At 37.6% G+C, this 22,215-nt stretch overlaps 1 protein-coding gene across 1 annotated transcript; it reads right to left on the bottom strand.

Moving 5' to 3' along the window:
• Positions 1-6,427: 6,427 nt before the first annotated feature.
• On the bottom strand, positions 6,428-16,231 carry YIPF5 (Yip1 domain family member 5). The gene is made up of 6 exons (XM_083352964.1): positions 16,073-16,231; positions 14,649-14,764; positions 13,260-13,432; positions 12,507-12,652; positions 10,298-10,479; positions 6,428-8,192 (listed from the first exon to the last, which is right to left on the bottom strand). The coding sequence occupies exons 2-6, from the start codon at positions 14,756-14,758 to the stop codon at positions 8,030-8,032; spliced, it is 774 nt and encodes a 257-aa protein (XP_083209090.1). The 5' UTR covers positions 14,759-14,764; positions 16,073-16,231; the 3' UTR covers positions 6,428-8,029.
• Between the last annotated feature and the right edge of the window lie 5,984 nt (positions 16,232-22,215).

A 22,215-nucleotide genomic window follows, 5' to 3' on the forward strand; every position in this document is an offset into this window, starting at 1 on the left:
ATCCCAGAGAAGAGATGAAGTGCCAGAGAATGAATAGACAACAAATGTTATCTTCTAAGGGGGGAGGGGGAGGGGATCCTTAACCAGTCAGTTTGACATTGAATACTGTTAAGATTCTGTGAACACTAAAAGAACAATACAGGGATTATTAGAAATCGGGACAGATCTGCAGAAGGAAAACAAGTTTTATCACATTAATTTTTTATATAATGTTTGCTTCATTAGTAAATTGTAGAAACGATACAGACATAATTGATTTGAGCAAAACATTCATCAAAAGACTCCATGACATTCTGATTAGTAAGCCAAAAGACCATGGGCCGGATGGCCTAAATAAATGGATATCCAATCTTGTTCAAAAAGAGTTCATTACTAACTCCTCATCAAATTGAAGAGAAGCATCAAAAGGGAAGGCATAAAGTTAAGTCCTGGAACCTATACCTAGGACATTTTTGTTAATGACTTGGATGGTGGTGAGGGATTGCTTTTGCAGATGATACAAAATTGGGTTGGGCAGCTAATATTCAAGAAAAAGAAAATTTGGAATTATCATGATAGATTACTGGAAATACAGTAACAACGTGAAATTTAATAAATTCCACTTTTTCACTTAGGAAACAGAAATCAGTACACAAGTAAAGAATGGAGTATTACGAGCCATGATGGCCCAGTAGTTAGAATGCAGTACTGCAGGCTACTTCTGCTGAATCCCGGCTACCAGCAGTTCAGCAGTTCAAGTCTTACCAGCTCAAGGTTGACTTAGCCTTCCATCCTTCCAAAATGAGGACCCAGATTGTTGGGGACCATATGCTTACTCTGTAAAACCTCTTAGATAGAGCTGTAAAGCACTGTGAAGTGGTATATAAGTCTAAATGCTATTGCTATTGCTATTATCTGGCATAGAAGTAATACTTGTGGGGAAAAAACCTTAGAAGGGGTGCTAATTACAAATTAAATATGAATAAGAAATCATTGAGATGATGTGCCTAAAATGCATTTATAGAATGCATACTCTGAAGAATAATTACTAAATCATAGCAAGTAATTGTGCTTTATTCTGTAATGATTAGAACCCACTTCATATATGGGACCCAGAAGTTTTAAGGAAATTGGAGCATGGTCTGAGAAGTGGAATATGGATGATCAGGCCTAGAAATCAAGTTCTATAAGGAGTGATGGAAGACTGCTTAGCTTAGAGAAGGCTAACAAAGGATGTGATGGCACTCTCCAAGGATCTAAAAGGATGTCACATAGAAACATGCAGTTGAACATCCCAGAAATATTGAATTTAAGGTACAGAAAGGCAGGTTCCAGCTGAGTATTGGGGAAGCCCTGCCCCCCCCTCTTCCTAATATTAGGGGCAGTTTAGTAGTAGAACCAGTTAGCTAATTAGATTCCTCTTTGCTGGATCTGTTCAAGTAAAGACTGGAGAGAACCGTTTGTCAAGAGGCAAATAGTAACATGACTGATTTTTTTTAAAATAAGCACTTGTTCTTATTTTGTTTTGAACAAGCAATTTTTCAAACACTTCTAAGTGCAAAAAATCTCCAAAATTAAGGATCTTTAAATTAACCATTGTGCAAGCTAGCCACAAAATTATTCATTAATTCATTTCTGGAGAGTCCAAAGTGAAGGTGAAGTTGAGCTGATTAGTATATTTCATAACAGTACAATATTTTAGGATGAGCACCAGATGTGCTCAGGAAAGAATGTGAGCTTTCATATCTATTAGAACATTTGGAATATGATTAAATCTCATTTGAAAAAGTAATCACTGTAATTTAGTTGCACAAACACAGAACACTGTGATCCTTGAGCAGATAATGTTCTTCATTAAAACAGCGTAAATAACTTTGGGGCAGATATATCATAATAATCAGAATGCAACATATTATTTCAAAATACTTTTGCAATTATATTTAGAGCAAGAATACCAACCTATTCAACATTAATTCCTACTGAATCCCAACTAAGTAGATTTGTAGTCTTAGAGATCAAAGTGTGTTTGAAAAGAAAAAACTTCACCACTTGGGAAACAATAATTACAGTTAATGTTTCCAAAGTAGCTTGATGCTCATGTCCTGTAAATTGGGAGAATTATTGCAGAATGGTTCTGATAAACAGGAAGGTATACATATAATGCATTTCAATGGATATAAATAACTAGCACATTTACAGAGCCTCAGGACTGGGATCCAATGCAATAACTTTCCAGAAATAGGATCCCCTGTTTCTATGGACACATAGAATTGCTATAATTGGTTCTAAGCATTCCCCCTTTGCATCATAATTGGCTTAAATGCTGCCTCACTCCTATGCAGTATTATATCCACTACTAACCACTGACACTCTTTATTGAAATGGAAAGGGAATTTTATCCAATGGCTTAGAATCTTTGAGAAAATTAAACATTTTCTCCTGCTTCTTAATTCAAAATCAAGGCTATACCTTAACAGAACTCTCTTGGCAAATGATGCCTTGGTAATACTGCATCCAGTTTTGGTCACCACGATGTAAAAAAGATGTTGAGACTCTGGAAAGAGTACAGAGAAGAGCAACAAACATGATCAGGGGACTGGAGGCTAAAACACATAAGGAACGGTTGCTGGAATTGGGTATGTCTAGTTTAATGAAGGACTAGGGGTGACATGATAGCAGTGTTCCAATATCTCAGGAGCTGCCACAAAGAAGAGGGAGTCAAGCTATTCTCCAAAGCACCTGAAGGCAGGACAAGAAGCAACGGATGGAAACTAATCAAGGAGAGAAGCAACCTAGAACTAAGGAGAAACTTCCTGACAGTTTCAACAATTAACCAGTGGAACAACCTGCCTCCAGAAGCTGTGAATGCTCCAACACTGGAAGTTTTTAAGAAGAAATTGGACATTTGTCTGAAATGGTATAGGGTTTCCTGCCTGAGCAGGGGGTTGGACTAGATGACCTCTAAGGTCCCTTCCAACTTTACTATTATGATATGATATGATCAGTGAAGATTCTCAGTCCTCCAGGTAGAATTGTCTGCAAGTTGACTCATGGCAGCTGGACTTCTTGTTGTTATGAAACGTTTCTCTGCTTATCCAAGCGGTTTGTTCCATTTGAAGAAGATGACTGGTGGTTCACAATTAAGTCCATTGCGTTGTGGCTAAAACCTACCTCACCAAAATTCAACCAAATCGCTTTAAAACATGCAAATAATTTTGTGTACACTGGGCTCTCTGCAAAGCATTGGTAGCTTTGTTGAGTAGCCTTTAGAAAAGGCAGAATCACAGCTTATCTATCTTTGGCCCACTATATTACAAAGACAAGGCAAAGAAAAAGGCATACCCAATGGAAACTACAGCACGATGTTGAAATGTTTTTGATAAGACGGGTGACTTATTAGTTATTCCTTTCCACTAGGTTAGCATGCTAGCTGTACAATCTTTGAGATACGTTCAGTGCATATAAATAATCTGGTTTATTGGGCCACAGGTTTGTGACTGAATCTTCTGCTTATGACCACATTCAGCTTGCTGTGAATGTTTTCTTACAAGGGCACTGTGGTAAGAATGTGCCCCCCAATCCTTTTTTACTATTCTCCCAAATCACAAGAATAAAGCTCAGGAAATGAAATACAGAAACGTTTCACTCATGAACTTGAGTAACCCCAATCATTGAGAAAAGCAGAAACATTGACTCGAGCCTGCCTATTCACTGAAAGGGCACACTAGAGGCAATAGACAGACTAAAAATAAGAGGATAAAATCAATTATATTTGCTTGACAGGATTAAAACAAAGGGAAGCCGATAATTAAGACCCATCATGAGCCTTTGTGAAACAAGTAAAACCAATCAAATAATAAAAGCATACAAAGCAATCCTCCAAATTATAAAATACTGTAAACTGTATAAAAATCCTTGCACTCACCAAGCTAATTTGTCAGCCACCCCAGGAACATGCTGCTGTCACGAATTTCTGGCTACCAAATAAATAGAGACCTTCTTTCCTGCAGCCTGCCTCCATTTTATTTCCAGCATCTTTCTCCCAGCTTGGACTTGATTTTAATTGCAATAGCACTTAAAGCAATTGGCAGAGATGGTGGAGGGGCATCTCATAGGCTTGAAAATAAATGTAGCTGGTGTTTGTTGGGGGGGGGGAAAGATTTTTTAGCTTGCTCTATTAGTGTAAGTGTAAGTGGTCTTGATTGGGGTATTGTTTGCTTCTTGATTGTTGGTCTAATGTTAATCTTGGTTCTCCTGTTTTTTTTTTAATTCTGTCTTCTCATTTCCATACACATAAGAACCTTGGTGGAGCAGTGGGCTAATAAGCAGGCATATACATAGAATGAAGGCTATTGCTAAGCACATTTGATTTGTGCTTAGATTGTAAGCCGCCCTGAGTCTTCGGAGAAGGGCGGGATATAAATGGGATTAAAATAAATAAAAAAATAAAAGAATACTTTCCATGAATAAATATTGCACTTTCCTTATTTTGTCCAATTCTCTCTAATACTGAATCATTTCCATTGTTTGAGTAGGCCTGCTGTTGACTCCTTATTTCAAAGAGATGGGAACATCAGGGGCTCTATTCTTTTATCACAATATATTATATATCTAATAGTGATAACACATACATATTTCCTATTTTTAAAAACTTATTTTAAAGCAGTCTATATTACATCATATCCAGAAAAGGTTAACCTTGCCAAAGAGCCATGTCAGCAAGCCTACCACTATTAGCCCAGAAAAGCAAATTGTTAGTTGATGGTGAAGTCTTTTAAAAAAAAGTTTAACATTTTAAATAACTTTTGGAAATTTTTATTTGTATATTGGAAGAGACAGCCTGCTTTGGTTCAACACAGCTTCCATATAGGTTCAGTTGGGCAGTTGCTGCTATATTCTCTATTTATCCCTGCCTAAAGAGAGGCATGTTTCCGATACTTATTGCAAGGGAATCTTTGAAGGTATCTGATTGGAATCTGACAAGGTTAATTTGTTAAAGATCCAAACTAGAAGAAAGGAGAAATTTTCTCTTACTGAGAGAAGTGAGAACTATTAATCAATGGAACTTGAGTTGCAGGTGCTCCATCACTGGAGGTTTTCAAAAGTAGATTGGATAGCCATTTGAGCAGGATAGTATAAGGTCTCTTTCCCTGAACAAGAGGTTAGACTACAAGACCTCCAAGATCCCTTCCAACCCTATTATTCTATGTTTTATGATCAATCATGCTATCTTAAATCCCAGACTGCCAAAAAATGATGCAGTCACTTTTTTTTTGCTTTTGAATTTTTGAATTCAAAGGGGGTTGAATTGAATTTTGTTCCCTTTGAACCTTCAATCAAAACACTGAATTAAATTATTCACTGTGCAATTTCAGCCCTCAAATTCCAATCAGATTTTGATTGCTTTCCATATTCCTATCAATTTCTCACAGGTATGGAGCAAACCAATGTTTTGTACTCTTGTTTCATTTTCATAACTGAGACTCTGAAGCTCAGTACAGAGCTTTCAAGAGTGGTATTCTTGGCAGAATAAAAGGGACGCAGTGGCTCAGGTTAGGACGCTGAGCTTGTCAATCAGAAGATCGGTAGTTTGGCGGGTCGAATCCCGAGTACCACGTAACAGAGTGAGCGCCTGTTACTCGTCCCAGCTTCTGCCAACCTAGCAGTTCGAAAGCACATAAAAATGCAAGTAGAAAAATAGGGACCACTACGGTGGGAGGGTAACAGCGTTCCGTGCGCCTTTGGCGTCTAGTCATGCCAGCCACATGACCACGGAGACGTCCTCGGACAAGCGCTGGCTCTTCGGCTTTGAAACGGAGATGAGCACCGGCCCCTAGAGTTGGAAACGACTAGCACGCGTGTGCGGGGGAACCTTTGCCTTTACCTATTCTTGGCAGGGGTGTTTTCACAGCTCAAGTGTGATGGAGAATGCAGGATACTGCATAGCTGTTATATAGCTTTTGATGGATGGTGTCGTTGGCAGCAAATGCTACATGCACCTATCTGTGCAGCACCAGAAAAAGTATAATGTACAGCTTCTGGAATCTTCTTGCTATCTTTTTAGATGTCTTGATGCTTCCATCCCTTGGAAATTAGTCAAAATAATGAATAAATTGGCCATTTTTCTCAGATCATTTTTCCAGCTTCCCTCCCTACAACTCTCTATTTTTATTACTCAAAGTTTCACAGTGCAGCTTCTCTTGTCACTTACCTGTTCATCCTAATTCTGCATTATCTACGCAAAGTAACAAAGAATGCATCCCTTCAACCAAGCAATTCGCATTATCCCAGCATGCTTTTGACTTCTCAGCCTTCTCTTCCAGTCCTGAGTGAATCTTCTTCAAGTTGGGTGACTTTGGTTTTCCAGCTTTGGCATTGTTCTGTGGGAGGCGGTTAAGAAGGAACACAAAGCAAAGCAATCCAAAACAATATGGTTGATTAACTTTACTCTCAGAAGTGGGGCTATTTTATTTCAGGAACCAATTTCAAGAGGGAAATGCATCTGAAACTTTCTGAGCATAGCCCGCCTTCACAGTTTTGTGCAGTCAAATTTATAAGCAAGTTAAAAAGCATATACACCAATATGAAAACCTGGGTTCCTAAAGTAAAAGGATCTGATTCTTCAGGTATTTTTTTAATAATGAGTACCAGTCATTATTTCCCCCCCTGACCTCTAATCTGTCACCCATTACAGTTCACTTGCATGTGAAATCACATCAATTTAAGCATCAGAGGGAAAAATGCCGAAATCTGGAATGTAGTTTACAGTACAAGCATCAGAAATCTAAATGTGCACAGAAATCTGAACTTCTTACAAGATGTTTATTAAAAAGGTAAGACAGCAACTCTAAGCTGTGTAAAAACAAAGTATGGAGAGTTCTGCAGAAATTAGGGATGGGGAGATTGGAAGTATTAAAAAAGGCTGTATTTGTTCATTGGTATTGCTCGATGATACTTAAAATTTCTACTTTTGTAATAAAATAAGCTTGTAAAGAACATATGTTAGCCATTTCATTTTGTTATTCCCTAACACTAAAGATAAGTCATTACTGCATTTTTAATGCTGAACATAGTTTCTGTGTCAATTAAATAGTTGTTTTTGTAATTATGGCTGGATTCCTAACTCAATGTTTCTTGATGGCCATGACACTGTAGTTGTTAAAACTGCTTAAATATAAGATGGATTCTACTACACCATGATTTAAACAATGTTTGCTCAGTGGGAATAAATCTTTATTCAAATAAATACCTAAGCAATTATGTAGTGGACAATATTACAGTAAAGGGAATTACTAAAAGAAAAAACATTGCAAGAACATTTTGAGAAAATTTTATCTGTGTTTTATACTAGACTGCAATACTGATATTTGTCAAAGCTATTTTCTAAAACAAGCTGCTTCTGACGGAACTACTGGAATTCTCAGTTTTAGCATAAAAAGTACCTTCCCACATGTATATAAGATGACAGAACTATTTACAAAGTATATATAAAATGAAATAAACACAATAACTTGAGCCTGCATAGCCATTTGGATTGTAAAGAAAAGGAAATAGAGGATTATAAAAATGCTGAAAAATTATATATGGGATTCATTTTGTGTTTGCTTTCAGATTAAATGTTATTTTGGGAAATGTTCTATTTTGCTAAGTTGTTAAAATGGGAAATGTTTATCTGTTTTTTAAATTTGTTGCTGTATATTACTGTGGGAAAAGAAGTTAATGATTTCACTTTTATCAATAAAAATTTCTGAACTACAAAAGTTTTCAAAAACAACATTTTGCAGGTTATACGATTGAAGTTTTACATTTTAAACAGCGTAATTAGCTTGTTTGAAAGCTGAAGTGTTTACAGATCAATGTAAAAATGTATTTAAGAGTTCTATAAAAAGAAACACAAAAAGTACATTTTGTTATTGTTGCTTCAGACAATAATTCAAATATTAATCTTGAAAGACAGCAGCCCAACAGTTGATTTCTGGTCCCAGTTTAAACATCCCAAATAAAAGCTTTAGGTTCGGCTCATTTAAGTCCAATAATTAAGATAGTCAGCTCAAAACACGGAAATGAGGGCGAAGACTCCATATAATAAAGCACAGGGATATGCTACTAGAAGTTGTTGTCCTTCCATTGCTAAGGCTGAAATGAAGAGCTTGGAGGCTGAAAAACTACACCATCCTATTATTCCAGCAGCAAGAATAATTCCCATCACGCCCCTGAAAACAACAACAATGGGAAAGTAATCAAGCACTGATAACATCATATAAAATTGTATATATCAGAACAGTTCTATCTAGTATATTCAGCTTTTAGCCTGTACCAAGCATTGGGCCAAAGAGAGAAACAGGAAAGAACGAGCAACAGTTTAACTTGCAACATATCTAACTATCATTGGTTTGTTTAAGATTACTCAAGAACAGAAACATGCCAAGTGCGCTATCCAATTATACAGGTTTCAAGCAGTAAACTATTACCTGTCCAAAACTCTTGTTAACATTCCTAATTTAAATGTTCAAAAGCCTCCACCTAGACCAGGGGTGTCAAACTGCCGGCCTGTGGGCCGAACGTATCACACGGAAGCTGCGCCCACCCCATTGCCAGTAATGGCAAAACTATCCCGATATGTTGCGTGACGTCACATGACGTTGCGAGCTTGATATGTCTGACCTAGACGCTATTAAGAAAACATCTTGCCATAGAACTAGTACTTATATGGATCTCAGTAAATTTGGCAAAATGTACACATACCCGAATGTCATTCAGCTTTATGTAACATTTTGGAGTGTTAAATTACATAACTATGACATTGTTCTGAATTCTGTGACAGAATTCAGATAGTTTCCTTTTAATCAGCTTCAGAAATTCACTTACTTTGGAAAGTCACTCTAAATTTTCTTGACTACTGTAAAATGTTAGGGAATTGTTGCAAAGAAGAAGAAAAAAACAATGGAGGCTTGTATAGGTAATCCTCGATTTACAACCATTTGTTTAGTGACCATTCAAAGTTATAACGGCACTTAAAAAAGTGACTTATGATCATTTTTCACAGTTACAACGGTTGCAGCATCCCCGTGGTCATGTGATGAAAACTCAAGATGCTTGGCAACTGACTCATATACTGTATATGACCGATTGCAGTGTCCCAGGGCCATGTGATCACCTTTTGCCACTTTCTGACCAGCAAAGTCAATGGGAAGCCAGAGTCACTTAACAACAAAATTACCAACTTAACTACTGCAGTCATTCACTTAACGACTGTGGGAAGGAAGGACATAAAATGAGTTAATTATCTGGTTAGGAACAAACATTTTGGGCTCATTTATGGTTATAAGTTGAAGACTACCTGCGCTTTGTTTTACAGTATTCCAGTTTCTTATTTACTTATAATTAAAATGATTTTGAAAAGAAGAAAATGAGAAGGGATAGGGAACCTTGTTGATGGGAAAGAAGGCATCTGCAGGGCCAGACTGCCCACTTCTGGATTAAAGGATCCAATACAAAATATTGTGCTGAGAAGCTACTATTCCATAGTTTTAAACTAAAATGTTTGTGGTATTTGCATTTTGAAAGTGCTGCAGTATCACATACTTTTTTTACTGGCTACATTTTGTTATTTGGATTGGAATGTAGAATTTTAAAGCACGTCCAAAAAAACTTTTTCTTTATCTATAAGCAACATAAGAGATTGCAAAAAAGAGTAAAAATTCAAATAATTTTTCCAGTTTTATTATTTGATCAAAAAGTGTTCCTTTCTAGGTAAATTGGACCAAAAATACAAACATTGTGTAAATAAAAAAGGGAAAATCAAATTCAGTTTAAAATGATATATAAAAGGTAAAGGTTTCCCCACACATGCGTGCTAGTCGTTTCCAACTCTAGGGGCCGGTGATCATCTCCGTTTCAAAGCCGAAGAGCCAGCGCTTGTCCGAGGACGTCTCCGTGGTCATGTGGCTGGCATGACTAGACACCAAAGGCGCAGGGAACGCTGTTACCTTCCCACCGTAGTGGTCCCTATTTTTCTACTTGCATTTTTACGTGCTTTCGAACTGCTAGGTTGGCAGAAGCTGGGACGAGTAACAGGCGCTCACTCTGTTACGCGGCACTCGGGATTCGACCCGCCAAACTGCTGATCATCTGATCGACAAGCTCAGCGTCCTAACCCACTGAGCCACCGCATCCCTAAAATGATATATAGTAAACTGTTTTTATCCTACCTAAATTCACATTTGTTAACCAATCATTTGAGTACAATTTTTTTTTACGGTGAGCAATAATATACAGTATCATTAAATGGATGGTAATGATCTTTGGTATTACTTACTGTAGGGAAAATACAACTGCAAAGCTTGAAAGTATGATCATAGGAAGAAGACAATATCCTAGGACACTTGCAACACAACCAAATGAGACACCTGTCATACTCATTAGATTCAGGAGACAGAAAATTCCTAGACATCCAATTGCACTAATTCCATATACATAGCCAAACTGAATTTTTCCAGCCTAAAACAAACAAACAAACAAACAAAACCAACAAACAAACAGGGAGAGAGAGAAGAATACATTAACGTTCTGGATATATTTTAGGAGAGACTTTGCAAAGAGATAAAATAAAGCATACAAAATAAAATCTTCGGTAAGAGTGAACATTTCTGAAATCTTAGAAATAAGATTACTTTAGTAGTTATTGCACATCCACGTTTCAAACTTTTTACATTATTTAAAAAATAGGTTTTCCCACATAAAATTAAGTGTTGCCATTCCACTGCTTGATATCATTCAACCAGGTTTAGATGGAAATACCAGCAATACAAATATCTGTCTAGTGAACCAATTTAGAAGTGAAGTGCAGCTAGTTGGATCCAGAGTAGAAAGGGTATTTTAGCAGAGTGTGCTTGCTGAATTTGTCAGCACCTCCTTAATAGCACTGTGTCGTTTCCTGTGCTTGCTCACAGTGGCCACCCTGATGTCAGGGAAGTAACAGGGAGCCACAGTAACGTGCAAAAGTTAGTAAAGCCTGTTGCCGTCTCCTAAATGCTTTCTTTTTAACGAGGTGTGCCTTAATTAAGTGCCAATAGATGCAATTAGTGTGCCCCATCTCCTCCAAAGCATCCTTTCCTCTTTGAATAGCTGCGCATCCCTGCAAACTAGTTTTATATAGACTTTTAACACAACAGATGAAGCACCACTTAAGTATTTTTAAGGAACGTTGTTTATAAAACTAAACCCAGAGATGTATCATTAATGCCTAAGTCTATGTAAAAGCACTATTTCAGATCAAAATCTGAAAGAAAGTATTTTCCAGGCAGGTTTCCTGATTTTTCACTATGGTGATGCTCTATGGTGCTTGTCTCTCTATGTGTGTGTGTGTTTTGCAGGTATACATTGCTCCCTTTTTAAAAAATAACATCTTTGAATATTTTAATAATAAAAAAGCAGTCTAATTAGATTAATATTTCAATGGTCTGAATCTAAAGAATAGGGATGTCCAGAAGGTACTCCTGAAGGTATGGAAGTGCCTTGAAGGTCTATGTCAGGGATAGGTAACCTTGGCTCTTTTATGACTTGTGGACAACTCCCAGAATTCCTGAGCCAGCATAGAATTTGGAAGAATTTATATTTCTATAAGAATTTACCATGTTTCCCTGAAAGTTAAGAGCTATCCCAAAAATAAGCCCTAGCTTGATTTTTTTGGAGGTGGGCCTAATATAAGTCCTACCCCAAAAATAAGCCCTAGTTTTGGGGTGAGGTGCATTCCTAAAAATCAAGCTAGGGCGGGGAGCTGCCCCATGCACCCGTTTGCCATTGCAGTCAGGTCTTCCATGAATCGACACCTGCCTTGCCTTCTTCTGTGTCCTCCCCTGGCCTGCATTTCACCATCAAAGGTCTTACAGGAAGGCCTCTGCAGCTGAGAACCGAGCTACAGATTCAATCTGTAGCTTGGTTCTCGGCTGCAGAGACCTTTCTGGAAGGCCTCTGATGGCAAATACAGGCCGGGGGGCACCACACTCAACAATCCAGAGCTCCATTCTCAGCTGCAGAGGCATTTCCTTCGGCCACAGAAGAAGTGGACTGGCTGGGCGGGGCTGTTGGTGCCGCTGCCACTGCAAGGTGAGACTGTGGAAAAGACACCCCCCCACAAAATAAGACCTGGTGCCTCTTTTGGAGGCAAAAAAATAAAAATAAAAATGACCAGGTCTTATTTTCAGGGACACATGGTGTATATCACTGGGCTGCAAACCAGGGTTTGAAGACCCCTGTTCTAAATTATTTTGCTTTTATGAGTGTAGTAAATGTAGTAAAAATCCAGCAAGTTTTTCTTTTTCCACCTTGTGGATCAGGGACTAGGCTCCAAATAATGACCATAAGACTCTAACTCACATTCTTCAACAGAAAGGATATTCAACCCTATGTATCATTGTTTTTTTTATAAATTACTGATATTTAAATGACCAAGTCTTGACTTCTATGTGCTTTAATCTTGTAACTTTCAAACTGACAGGACTACATCTATAGTAATGGAATCTTACCAACAATAAGGTGGCTCCAAAGGCTAGGCAGAAGACCATAGGCCCTGCCAGATCAGTTTCATTCATAATGTTGCCATCTGCAGCTTTTAATGGATGCAGTACTGTTAAAGTCTTCTGCCAGATATGGTCAAAATTTATTCCTAGTTCTGTAGAACAAATTAAGAACACAGGTTTAATGGATCAATCAAATTTAAAGAGTCCTTCTCAATTATAGTTGCTTCCCTTGTGAATTACAAAATGTAGAAAATTCAAATAACAACAATTTACAAGCACCCAGATCAGGAAAACCTACAAAACCAATTACAGAAATATAAAAAGCATATCAGAAAAAAGGCTCATAACTCACTCTGCCCCTGCTGAAACAGTGAGATCTTTAGGGCTTTGCAGAAACCTTGGATTGTAGAATATATATGTACTAAATTGGAGATCTTCTTAGTTAACCAAAAGTCAGAGACCAAGTATATAACTAGCTGCATTAAGTCATCTTAATTTGTAAAAGGTCACCCCCATCTCAATTACTTATGTTTTTCTTTCTTTTGCTTCATTTAGTTTTCTTAAGAGATCATGCTAGCTAAGTAAATGAAGTGAAATTAAATGCCAAAAATGAAGTAAAATTAAATGTTAAAAAAACCCTGTCTTTACATCAACATACATACATGCAAATACACTTCGTAATCAGCTATGATTACTCCTATGTAGATTTGATCACGTATCTTGGCTGACATGGAATTCTGCAATGAATAAAAATCAAACCTTCTAGTAATGGAGGTTCATCCTCAAAATTGCTTCCATAGAAAGATTGTGATGAAGATGGTGTGTATGCTGGTGCTGGCTGAAAAATTTGACCAGTGTACAGCTGTTGAGGTTGCATTATCTCTGGAGGGACATAGCCACCTTGCTGAGAATATTCATAGCCACTGTATTGCCTGCAGAAAACAGAAATATTTATCAAATGAAAACAGAATCTTCTTTGCCATGGAAGCAAGTTTAAGGCACCAGAATATTAGCTAAGTCCCGAAGTGCCCATTCCATAGCAAAGGCATTGTTGTACATTATCACATTGGTACAAACTCTAAATATTCTATATAGTTCCTGAAGAAAATTATTTATTAAATTTGTTTGCTGCCCACCTCACCACAAGAAAATTAATGGAATATATTAATATAAATATTATTTATATAAAGAAAACAGAGATATCAATATTTGAAATATATCAAACTATTTAAAGGATAATTCTGATTAAAATTACATGAATTTATTTTACCTTACTTTCTAATATGACAAAATACAATTTCTCACTTTAAATTTGTAATAACTTTCCAACTTATCCAATATTTTTCTCAAATTATTACCAAGTAAAACTCAGATATTATAATATAGACCATCATATCCTCAGATATTATAAAATAGTCCTTCTTCCAAGAGAATCTAGGCCACTGCCTTGCTTTCCCATCACTGCCATGTAAAATAATTGATACTAGAACATACTTCAGGTTTTGTGACATATACGGTCACCATGTATCTATTGTGACATATAGGGATATTGCCAGACTTAAGGAAGAGGAGTTTTCAGTGTCAATATTTTCAGAAAACTTTCTTGCAAGTAAACAATAATGTATATTGAAAGGGAAATTTTATACTGAAAAATGATTAACCCATGCAACTTTGGATTCAAATATTTTATCTGAATCAGTAAACTAATGATAGCTACTTTATTTGGTGAGTGTGCCACAGATTAAAAAGTACTGTGCCAAGTTCATACTTGTTGCATAAAAGAATAATCCAATATGCATTAACACAACATGCGACTAGTATTAGCTTAACCAAGTACACTTACAACAGTCAACAGGTTGTAAGTAATCTTCCTTGAGCATCAGTGAATGCTGCTGTTTGACTCAATTTTTACACACAGCCATTTTCTGAAATTCTTCTGATCCTGCACTATGGATTTATCTTAAGACTTTCTTGTTTCCAGTGGACTGAAGTTATTTTGAGAAATGTGATCTTCTAAATAAATAAAACCCTTTAGATATAAAAGTGGCATGATTGTCAAATTAAATAAAACTGAACACTTCAGCCAAATGCAAATAACAGATAATAATATATTGGCTATTTGGAACAGTAAAAAAAAAATCAAGTTACTTGCTATATGCTGCTCCTCCTCCAGCATCTCCTCCATATTGTTGTGCTTGATCATCAATACTGTAACTTGTCTGATAGAAATCTGTATTGAAATTATCAAATCCAGACATTGCTATCTGTAAAATAAATATTTCTGTTAATATTTTCAAAAACAACTACCAAAGTATGGCCATTCTATGAATGTCTTCATCTACCAATCACCAAGAGTAAAATACAATCTTTTTTGGGGGAAAATAATGCAATCAAACATTAAATTAGGCTCTTGCACTGCTGTGCATCCAGTGGTTTACCCAAAAGGAAAAAAGGACATTTTATAATATGGCACCTGATTTTCCTCAAATCGCCTAAGGAAAGTAGATAGTCCTCAACTGCCAACCACAATTGAGCCCAAAATTTCTGTTGCTAAGTGAAACATTTGTTAAGCGAGTTTTGCCCCATTTTTACTACCTTTCTTGCCACAGTTGTTAACTGAATCACTGCACTTGTTAAGTTAGTAACATGGTTATTAAGTGAATCTGGATTCCCCATTGACTTTGCTTGTCAGAAGGTCGCAAATGGGGATCACATGACCCTGGGACACTGCAACTGTCTTAAGTATGAATCAGTTGCCAAGCATCTGAATTTTGATCATGTGACTGTGGGGATGCTGTGATGGTTGTAAGTGTGGAAAACGGCCATAAGTTACTTTTTCCAGTGATATTGTAACTATGAATGGTCATTAAATGAACTGTTGTAAATCAAAGGACGACCTGGACCGACTACAACAGAGCCTACATTATTATATTCAAGCCTATATTCTTCAAAGCTTTCTATCAAAGAGACATCATTGGTTAATGTTGGTGCCAGGCAGCCTTTAAGGATTAGACCTTTGGAGCAGCACAGAAGATGGTGATGATGAATAGAATGGAATAACAGAGTTGGAAGGGACCTTAGAGGTCTTCTAGTCCAACCCCCTGCTCAGGCAGGAAACCCTATACCATTTCAGGCAAATGGCTGTCCAGTCTCTTCTTAAAAACTTCCGGTGTTGGAGCATTCACCACTTCTGGAGGCGAGTCGTTCCACTGGTTAATTGTTCTAACTGTTAAGAAACGTCTCCTTAGCTCTAGGTTGCTTCTCTCTTTGTTTAGTTTCCATCCGTTGCTTCCTGTCCTGCCCTCGGGTGCTTTGGAGAATAGCTTGACCCCTTCCTTGCCACAAAGAAAAATCACAGGATCTGAGAATGGAAAAACCTCGGGTTTCGAGAGACCACCAGCAATATTAGGGCATTTCAGCCACGCACTCCGAAATCCCGTCCTCGCAGCCAGAAAAAAAAACACAGAAGCGAAGGAAGACGCTCCCCCGGAGCCTGAAGGAGCCCCCGCGACAGAGTCGGATCCTCTTGACAAATTCGGGCACCACCCTGCTCCCCTCTCCCCGAAGCTTACCTTCCCTGGAAGCCACCTTCCCTGGCGAGGCAAAGACCCTCCCCTCGCCTGCCCTCCTCACACCGTCGTGAGGTTCTTCCTCCCCGCTTTACCCTCGATCTCTTGGAAGCTACGTGTCAGAGACCCAAGAGGAGTTACTTCCGGGTTGTGGAAGCGAAGCGGCAAAGCGCAACGGACGTTTCCTAGCGGAAGCCACTCTCTCCCCAACGTCTCCATGATCAAACCTTCCAATCGGTATAGGGATGCCGAGCACCGGAGGGCTGGTCTCCTTTCAGCGCATGCGTAGTGAGGCGTCTGTGGAGATTCTCAGTCATCCATGTCCCCATAGTCCCAAAGGTGCTTTTTCAGGAGAAACAAGGATGTTCAGTTGCCTCTTGAAAAAGCACCTTTGGGATGCGTAGTGAGGGTCTCAAACTCTTGCTTGGAGCCCTGTGCTTTCTTGTGGGTCCGCGTATATAAATGACTGTACAAGCTGAGGTTATACGTTAAGGGGAAAAGTGATCTACTTTTATACAAATAGTGCAGCTTTGGTAACTATAAGCTGCGATTTGGATGGCAGTAAAATATGTAAAAAAACCTTCTGATATATAGCATGTTTCCAAACTGATATTGCAGAATGGTAAAAAGTACTAACAGATGGCACTTGCCTGGCTTCTGATCCTTGACTTACACTTTTTCAGAAGTTTCTTTCATTTTTGCAGAATGGAAGTTGGCATATGCTGTAAAGCCAGTTGGCAGCCTCCAGCCTCATCCTTATTTTTGACAATGTCCAATGCTTTGTTTGAAAATAGGTCCACTTGCCCTGAATAGAATGAAGGTTAATCCAGATTATGTAGAAGGGGAATTACTGTAGCTGACAATACTGGAAATACCTCCCATGGCTGTTGTAATATGAATGAGAAAATGTTTTACAGACTATTTGTGTGAGTGCCAACAACATGTACTCAAAATTCCAAATGTGCCCAGTAGCTCTCCAAAAGTGAAAATCTCTACTTTGTGGGTCATTATAAAGGCTCATTGGTTTCCCTCTTCATACATTATCACTTAGTTTAGCTTATAATATTGCTTCTGATAAGATATTCAAATACGAAGCTGATGTTTTCAGTGCTTTATGTTACTACAAATAAATATAGACTAAAATGAGCTTTCTGCATGTAGAAATAAATTACAAGAAAGAAAAAAATCCAATGAGCTGGATATTTCCTGCTACTAATCATGGTCTTGCTGAAGCTTTTCTGCTTGTACCCATAGCCAGAACATCAGACAGGTGGTTTAATCTGGAAATATGTACCACTCATGTTACTGATGAAACATAAATGCTTCAACTTTCTGCCAGCAGTAAGAATTTTTATCTTCTGATAAAGTTAATGATCTGAGTTGGTGGCAGGCCTGAAGGCTACCAAGAAATTTGCATCTAAGATTGCTGATAGCCTCCACAACTGTTCAATTATGTCTGATTCTCAGAAACTTCCCAAACAATAGTTTTCTTGGCAAGTTTTTTCAGTGGTTTGCCATTGCCTGTTTCCTAGGACTGAAAGAAAATGGCCCAAGTCTCCTTATTCTAGCTTGATGCCTTAACCACTATACAAATTGGATCTCAGTAGCAGTAATAGGAGTTTAAATATTTATATTTATTTATATAAATATTTATATTTATTGAAGCCTTTGAACTATGGTGCTGGAGAAGACTCCTGCGAGTCCCTTGGACTGCAAGGCGATCAAACCGGTCAGTCCTAGAGGAGATCAACCCTGACTGCTCTTTAGAAGGCCAGATCCTGAAGCTAAAACTCAAATACTTTGGCCAACTAATGAGAAGGAAGGACTCACTGGAGAAGAGCCTAATGCTGGGAAAGATTGAGGGCAATAGAAGAAGGGGACGACAGAGAATGAGGTGGCTGGATGGAGTCACTGAAGCAGTAGGCGTGAGCTTAAATGGACTCCAGAAGATGATAGAGGACAGGAAGGCCTGGAGGAACATTGTCCATGGAGTCGCGATGGGTTGGACATGACTTCGCAACTAACAGCAACAAAATATAATTGTGTCAAGTTCTTCCTAATTTTTCTTTTTCAACTTTTGTTGAATGATTAGTATATGTTCTTTTAAAAGAAATGCAGAGGTGAACTCTACAACTAATACCAGTTCTGGTTATAAGTACAATTTATGGAGGTTAGAAATGCAATCAGTAAGAAGTACAGTGGGGTCAAAAGGACAATCAAGGAAACAGAAACCTTATAAGGCTGATTGGATGCAGAATCACATTTTAACAATACTTGCTATAGCAGTGGACAAGTTTTGTGGGAAATAGAGGAATTATTTATTTTTTGTTTATGAGAGTTCTAAGACTTAATAAAATTTCTATAAGGCTGAGCAGGGAATTCCTTCCAGCTACTGAATCCTAACTTTTATTAGTTCTAGCAGATGATCAGAAATATTTGGAATTGTTATTTAAGAACTTCTTCAGGTGCATGTGTTACTACATAATATATAGAACTTGAGCTTGTAGAATTTTCTGGAGTAACAAAATATAGTGGGTATTTTTGGATTTTCCCTTTATGATTCATAATGTAGAACACCCCATGAGTAATCTGCTTTGCTCAGTTTTTAATATATTATTCAATCTTCCATTGTCGGAAGATAAATTTTGGATTCAAAATTGGCGTGTTTTATGTATCATACAAAATCATAGCAGTCTGTCTTTTATCCTTCAATATATCAAAATTACAGTATTGCATTTTATCTATAACCAAAAATACTGTCTCTTGATAGAGATATGACTTTGTTATCTTCATGATTTATTCTTTTACCATGAATTTCAGCAGTGTATTTTGAGGCTGTTGGTATGTGGGGAATTGTTGAAAATAATAACAGCAAACATTTGGAAAAAAAATATTATTTCCTCTCAAGAAAATGAAATGAAACACCTGAAGATCAATGAAAAATATGGTTCTGTTAAGATTTTTGGCATCATGCATGCATGCTATAAGTGCTGCATTGGGGCAATGTCTCACGATGTTTAAGTGACTATTATCTTGTCGGCATGGAAATATTTGGGGCAAGAAGTTACCACTTAAAACACTTTCTGTGTCTGTCTGGGGCAGTGATGGGTAGTCTAAGACTGTGTAACAGAAATCAGCTGACGGTCTGATTTGGGGCAAACTGTTACTGTCTACAGATAGATAGAAATGGTAGGCCTTGGGGTACAGCTGCTTCCAACCCCTCCCATAACTCCAAGCCTTCTCCAAATGGCTTGAAACGGCTCTAGCAAGGAAGAAAGGGAGGGAGAAAATGAAGAATAGTGAACTGAGCTCCCAACTGCAGTCTAGGGCAAGCATAGGGAAATGATGGTCCATGGGCTAATTCTTTCCTCAAAGAGTCCTTGATGAATCTGCCTTTTCTCCCAGGTCCCTCTTTCCCTCCAAGCCCTATTATTGCTCCTTTCTCCGAGCATCTCACCAATCCAAGAACCCAATATAATGTAGTGGTTAGGATGTTAAACCAGAACAGGGAAGAATCAGATGCTAGTGTAGCCTCAGTCGCAGAGGTTTAGTGGTAAAAGGCATTCTTGGAAGCACAGCTGATCTTATAGGCTTGGGCAGTGGTGGTGGCAGGGGAGAAGGAGAGAACACCATAAATGCCTTCAGTGCTGTACAAAAGGTAGGATATAAATGTAACAGATCAACATTTATCAGTAGGGACAAACCTCAATCAGCAGTTGATCAGAAATCAGCAGTTGATCGGAAATAATTTGGTATTCTCAGATTACTATTAATCTCAGACTGCTATCACAATAGGGATGAATAAGGGGTATATTCATTTCCATAATAAATAACTTACCAGTATAGGTATGTCATATGGAATATATTTGTTACATATTTTGAGTGTACAGTCAATAAGACAATACATTGTTCTGTTTGTTTTGGTAATTTATCGAATATGTTCTATATGGCTGGCTGAAGAATTCTGGGAGTTGAAGTCCACAAGTCTTAAGGTTGCCAAGTTTGAACACCCCTGAGTTAAACTCTTGACTTTATGCCCTCTTAATTAGAATTTAATTTTCAGATTTCTACTGGGATTGAGATCATCTCTTGCATCATACATTTCTAGATTTATAATAAGTCATTTCTAAAAGTTGTTCATGAATCACCCATGGATTGAGCAGTAATCTTTTAAAGATGTTGAACCATTTCCAAACATCTGTTTTCTACTTTCTTGTTGCTATTCAGATCCCAGCAAATAATTAGATGTGGATGAGAACATATTCAAATATATGTCTCAAAAATGTTTTATGTTTTTACACCTGATTTTTAAGGAATTAAAAAAAACAAAATATTGAACAATGAATTTTATCACTGGCAATGAATCAATCACTGAGTTTATGGAAAAATAGACACAAGTTCCAAGATGCTTCAAACAGACAATCATATCTTCTTAAGCTCAAATGATCTTGGCATTCAAGAACAATGACACGATTTCCCAAATTCTATATATTTGTATCATTTAAAATAAAAAAAAATGTTCTCCATGATGCACAGATTCTTATCTTAGAGATAGAAAACTCTCTTGCAAGATGAAGAGAAAACATGAGTCTACTTGGAATTTTTGTGACAAAATTCTCTCATCCATTTGGAGGGATCATCAAATGACAGTAGAAGTGTTGCTACCTTCCATTTAAACTGTATTATAAATCAAAGTCTGTCTATATTGTATTGGAAAAGTCAACTTGGCATATATTTTCATATTTTACACTAAAAGAAACATGTTTTGACAACTGTTTTCAATTTCTTTATATGTTCACAATGCCAATGATGACCAGTGGGACAGCAAACAGTGATATTGTTAGAAGGCATTTATGTCCTTTATAAATCTCTTTTTCTGCCCACCAGATTCTAATTAACATAAAATAAAATGCTGCTTACCATACATCCAACAAACATAGGATCAAAAACTACCCCCTCCCCAAATTGTTGAATGTTGTTAAATTTTATTTAAATTTAAATTTAAACCCCCATGCCATCAAACTTTGTTTTTTGTCTCATCAAAGCAGAATAAGGAAAAACTATCCTCATTTGTCTTAGGAGGGCATACCAACATTGGATGCTGCTATCATAAGGTTAGGGACACGGTGGCTCAGTGGGTTAGGACGCTGAGCTTGTCGATCAGAAGGTCGGCAGTTTGGCGGGTTGAATCCCGAGTGCCGCATAGCAGAGTGAGCGCCTGTTACTCCCCCCAGCTTCTGCCAACCTAGCAGTTCAAAAGCACGTAAAAATGCAAGTAGAAAAATAGGGACCACTATGGTGGGAAGGTAACAGCGTTCCGTGCGCCTTTGGTGTCTAGTCATGCCGGCCACATGAACACGGAGATGTCCTCGGACAAGCGCTGGCTCTTCGGCCTTGAAACAGAGATGAGCACTGGCCCCTAGAGTCGGAAACGACTAGCACGCATGTGCGGGAACCTTTACCTTTACCTTTACCTATCATAAGGTTCTTTCTTATGCTTGCAAGCAAAGTTACAAGCACATTTTTTTTCTTTTAATCCTTATGAATTTCTTTCAGATTATATGTATTATTACTGTTATTTATTTATTATTTCAATTTAGGTAGGTTGAGTAGCTGATTCCCCAGTTGGCCAGTGAGATTTCATGTGCAAAAATTAATAATAATAATTTTTGTGAGTCTGGTACTATAGCTGTCTGCCATTTTAAGTTTCATCTGTTTCATTGTAAGTTTCTCAGGGTTTCTCCGGTGAATGGGAATTCATGTTATATTTAAATAAATAAGTGAGGCTGGCCCTTAATGGAGAATTGCCCTCAGGTAATTCCATCTCAGCCGCTTGTTTTTCCACTAGTTCTTAGATGCTTGCACTCCATTATACTATCCTTTTCTGTTGCTAAGCTTTAATCCCGAGACATTTCATCAGGCGTGTGTCGTAACTAACCTGCTTTGAAAATAACTTGTAACGCTGGCAGTGTTTTCATCACTGTTATTTATTTCAGTTCATGCTGTTAGTGGTTCTGAGAGTGCTTTAGATCAGGTCACCTACAATAACTTCACTTCAACTCACACCATCTATTGTGACTTACTATGGAGTGGAAATAAAAAGCTCATAAAAAGCGACTGGAAATTACTATGGAGATATTATCATC

Source organism: Vipera ursinii (assembly GCF_947247035.1).
Source record: "Vipera ursinii genome assembly, chromosome: 2".
Taxonomy (NCBI): domain Eukaryota; kingdom Metazoa; phylum Chordata; class Lepidosauria; order Squamata; family Viperidae; genus Vipera; species Vipera ursinii.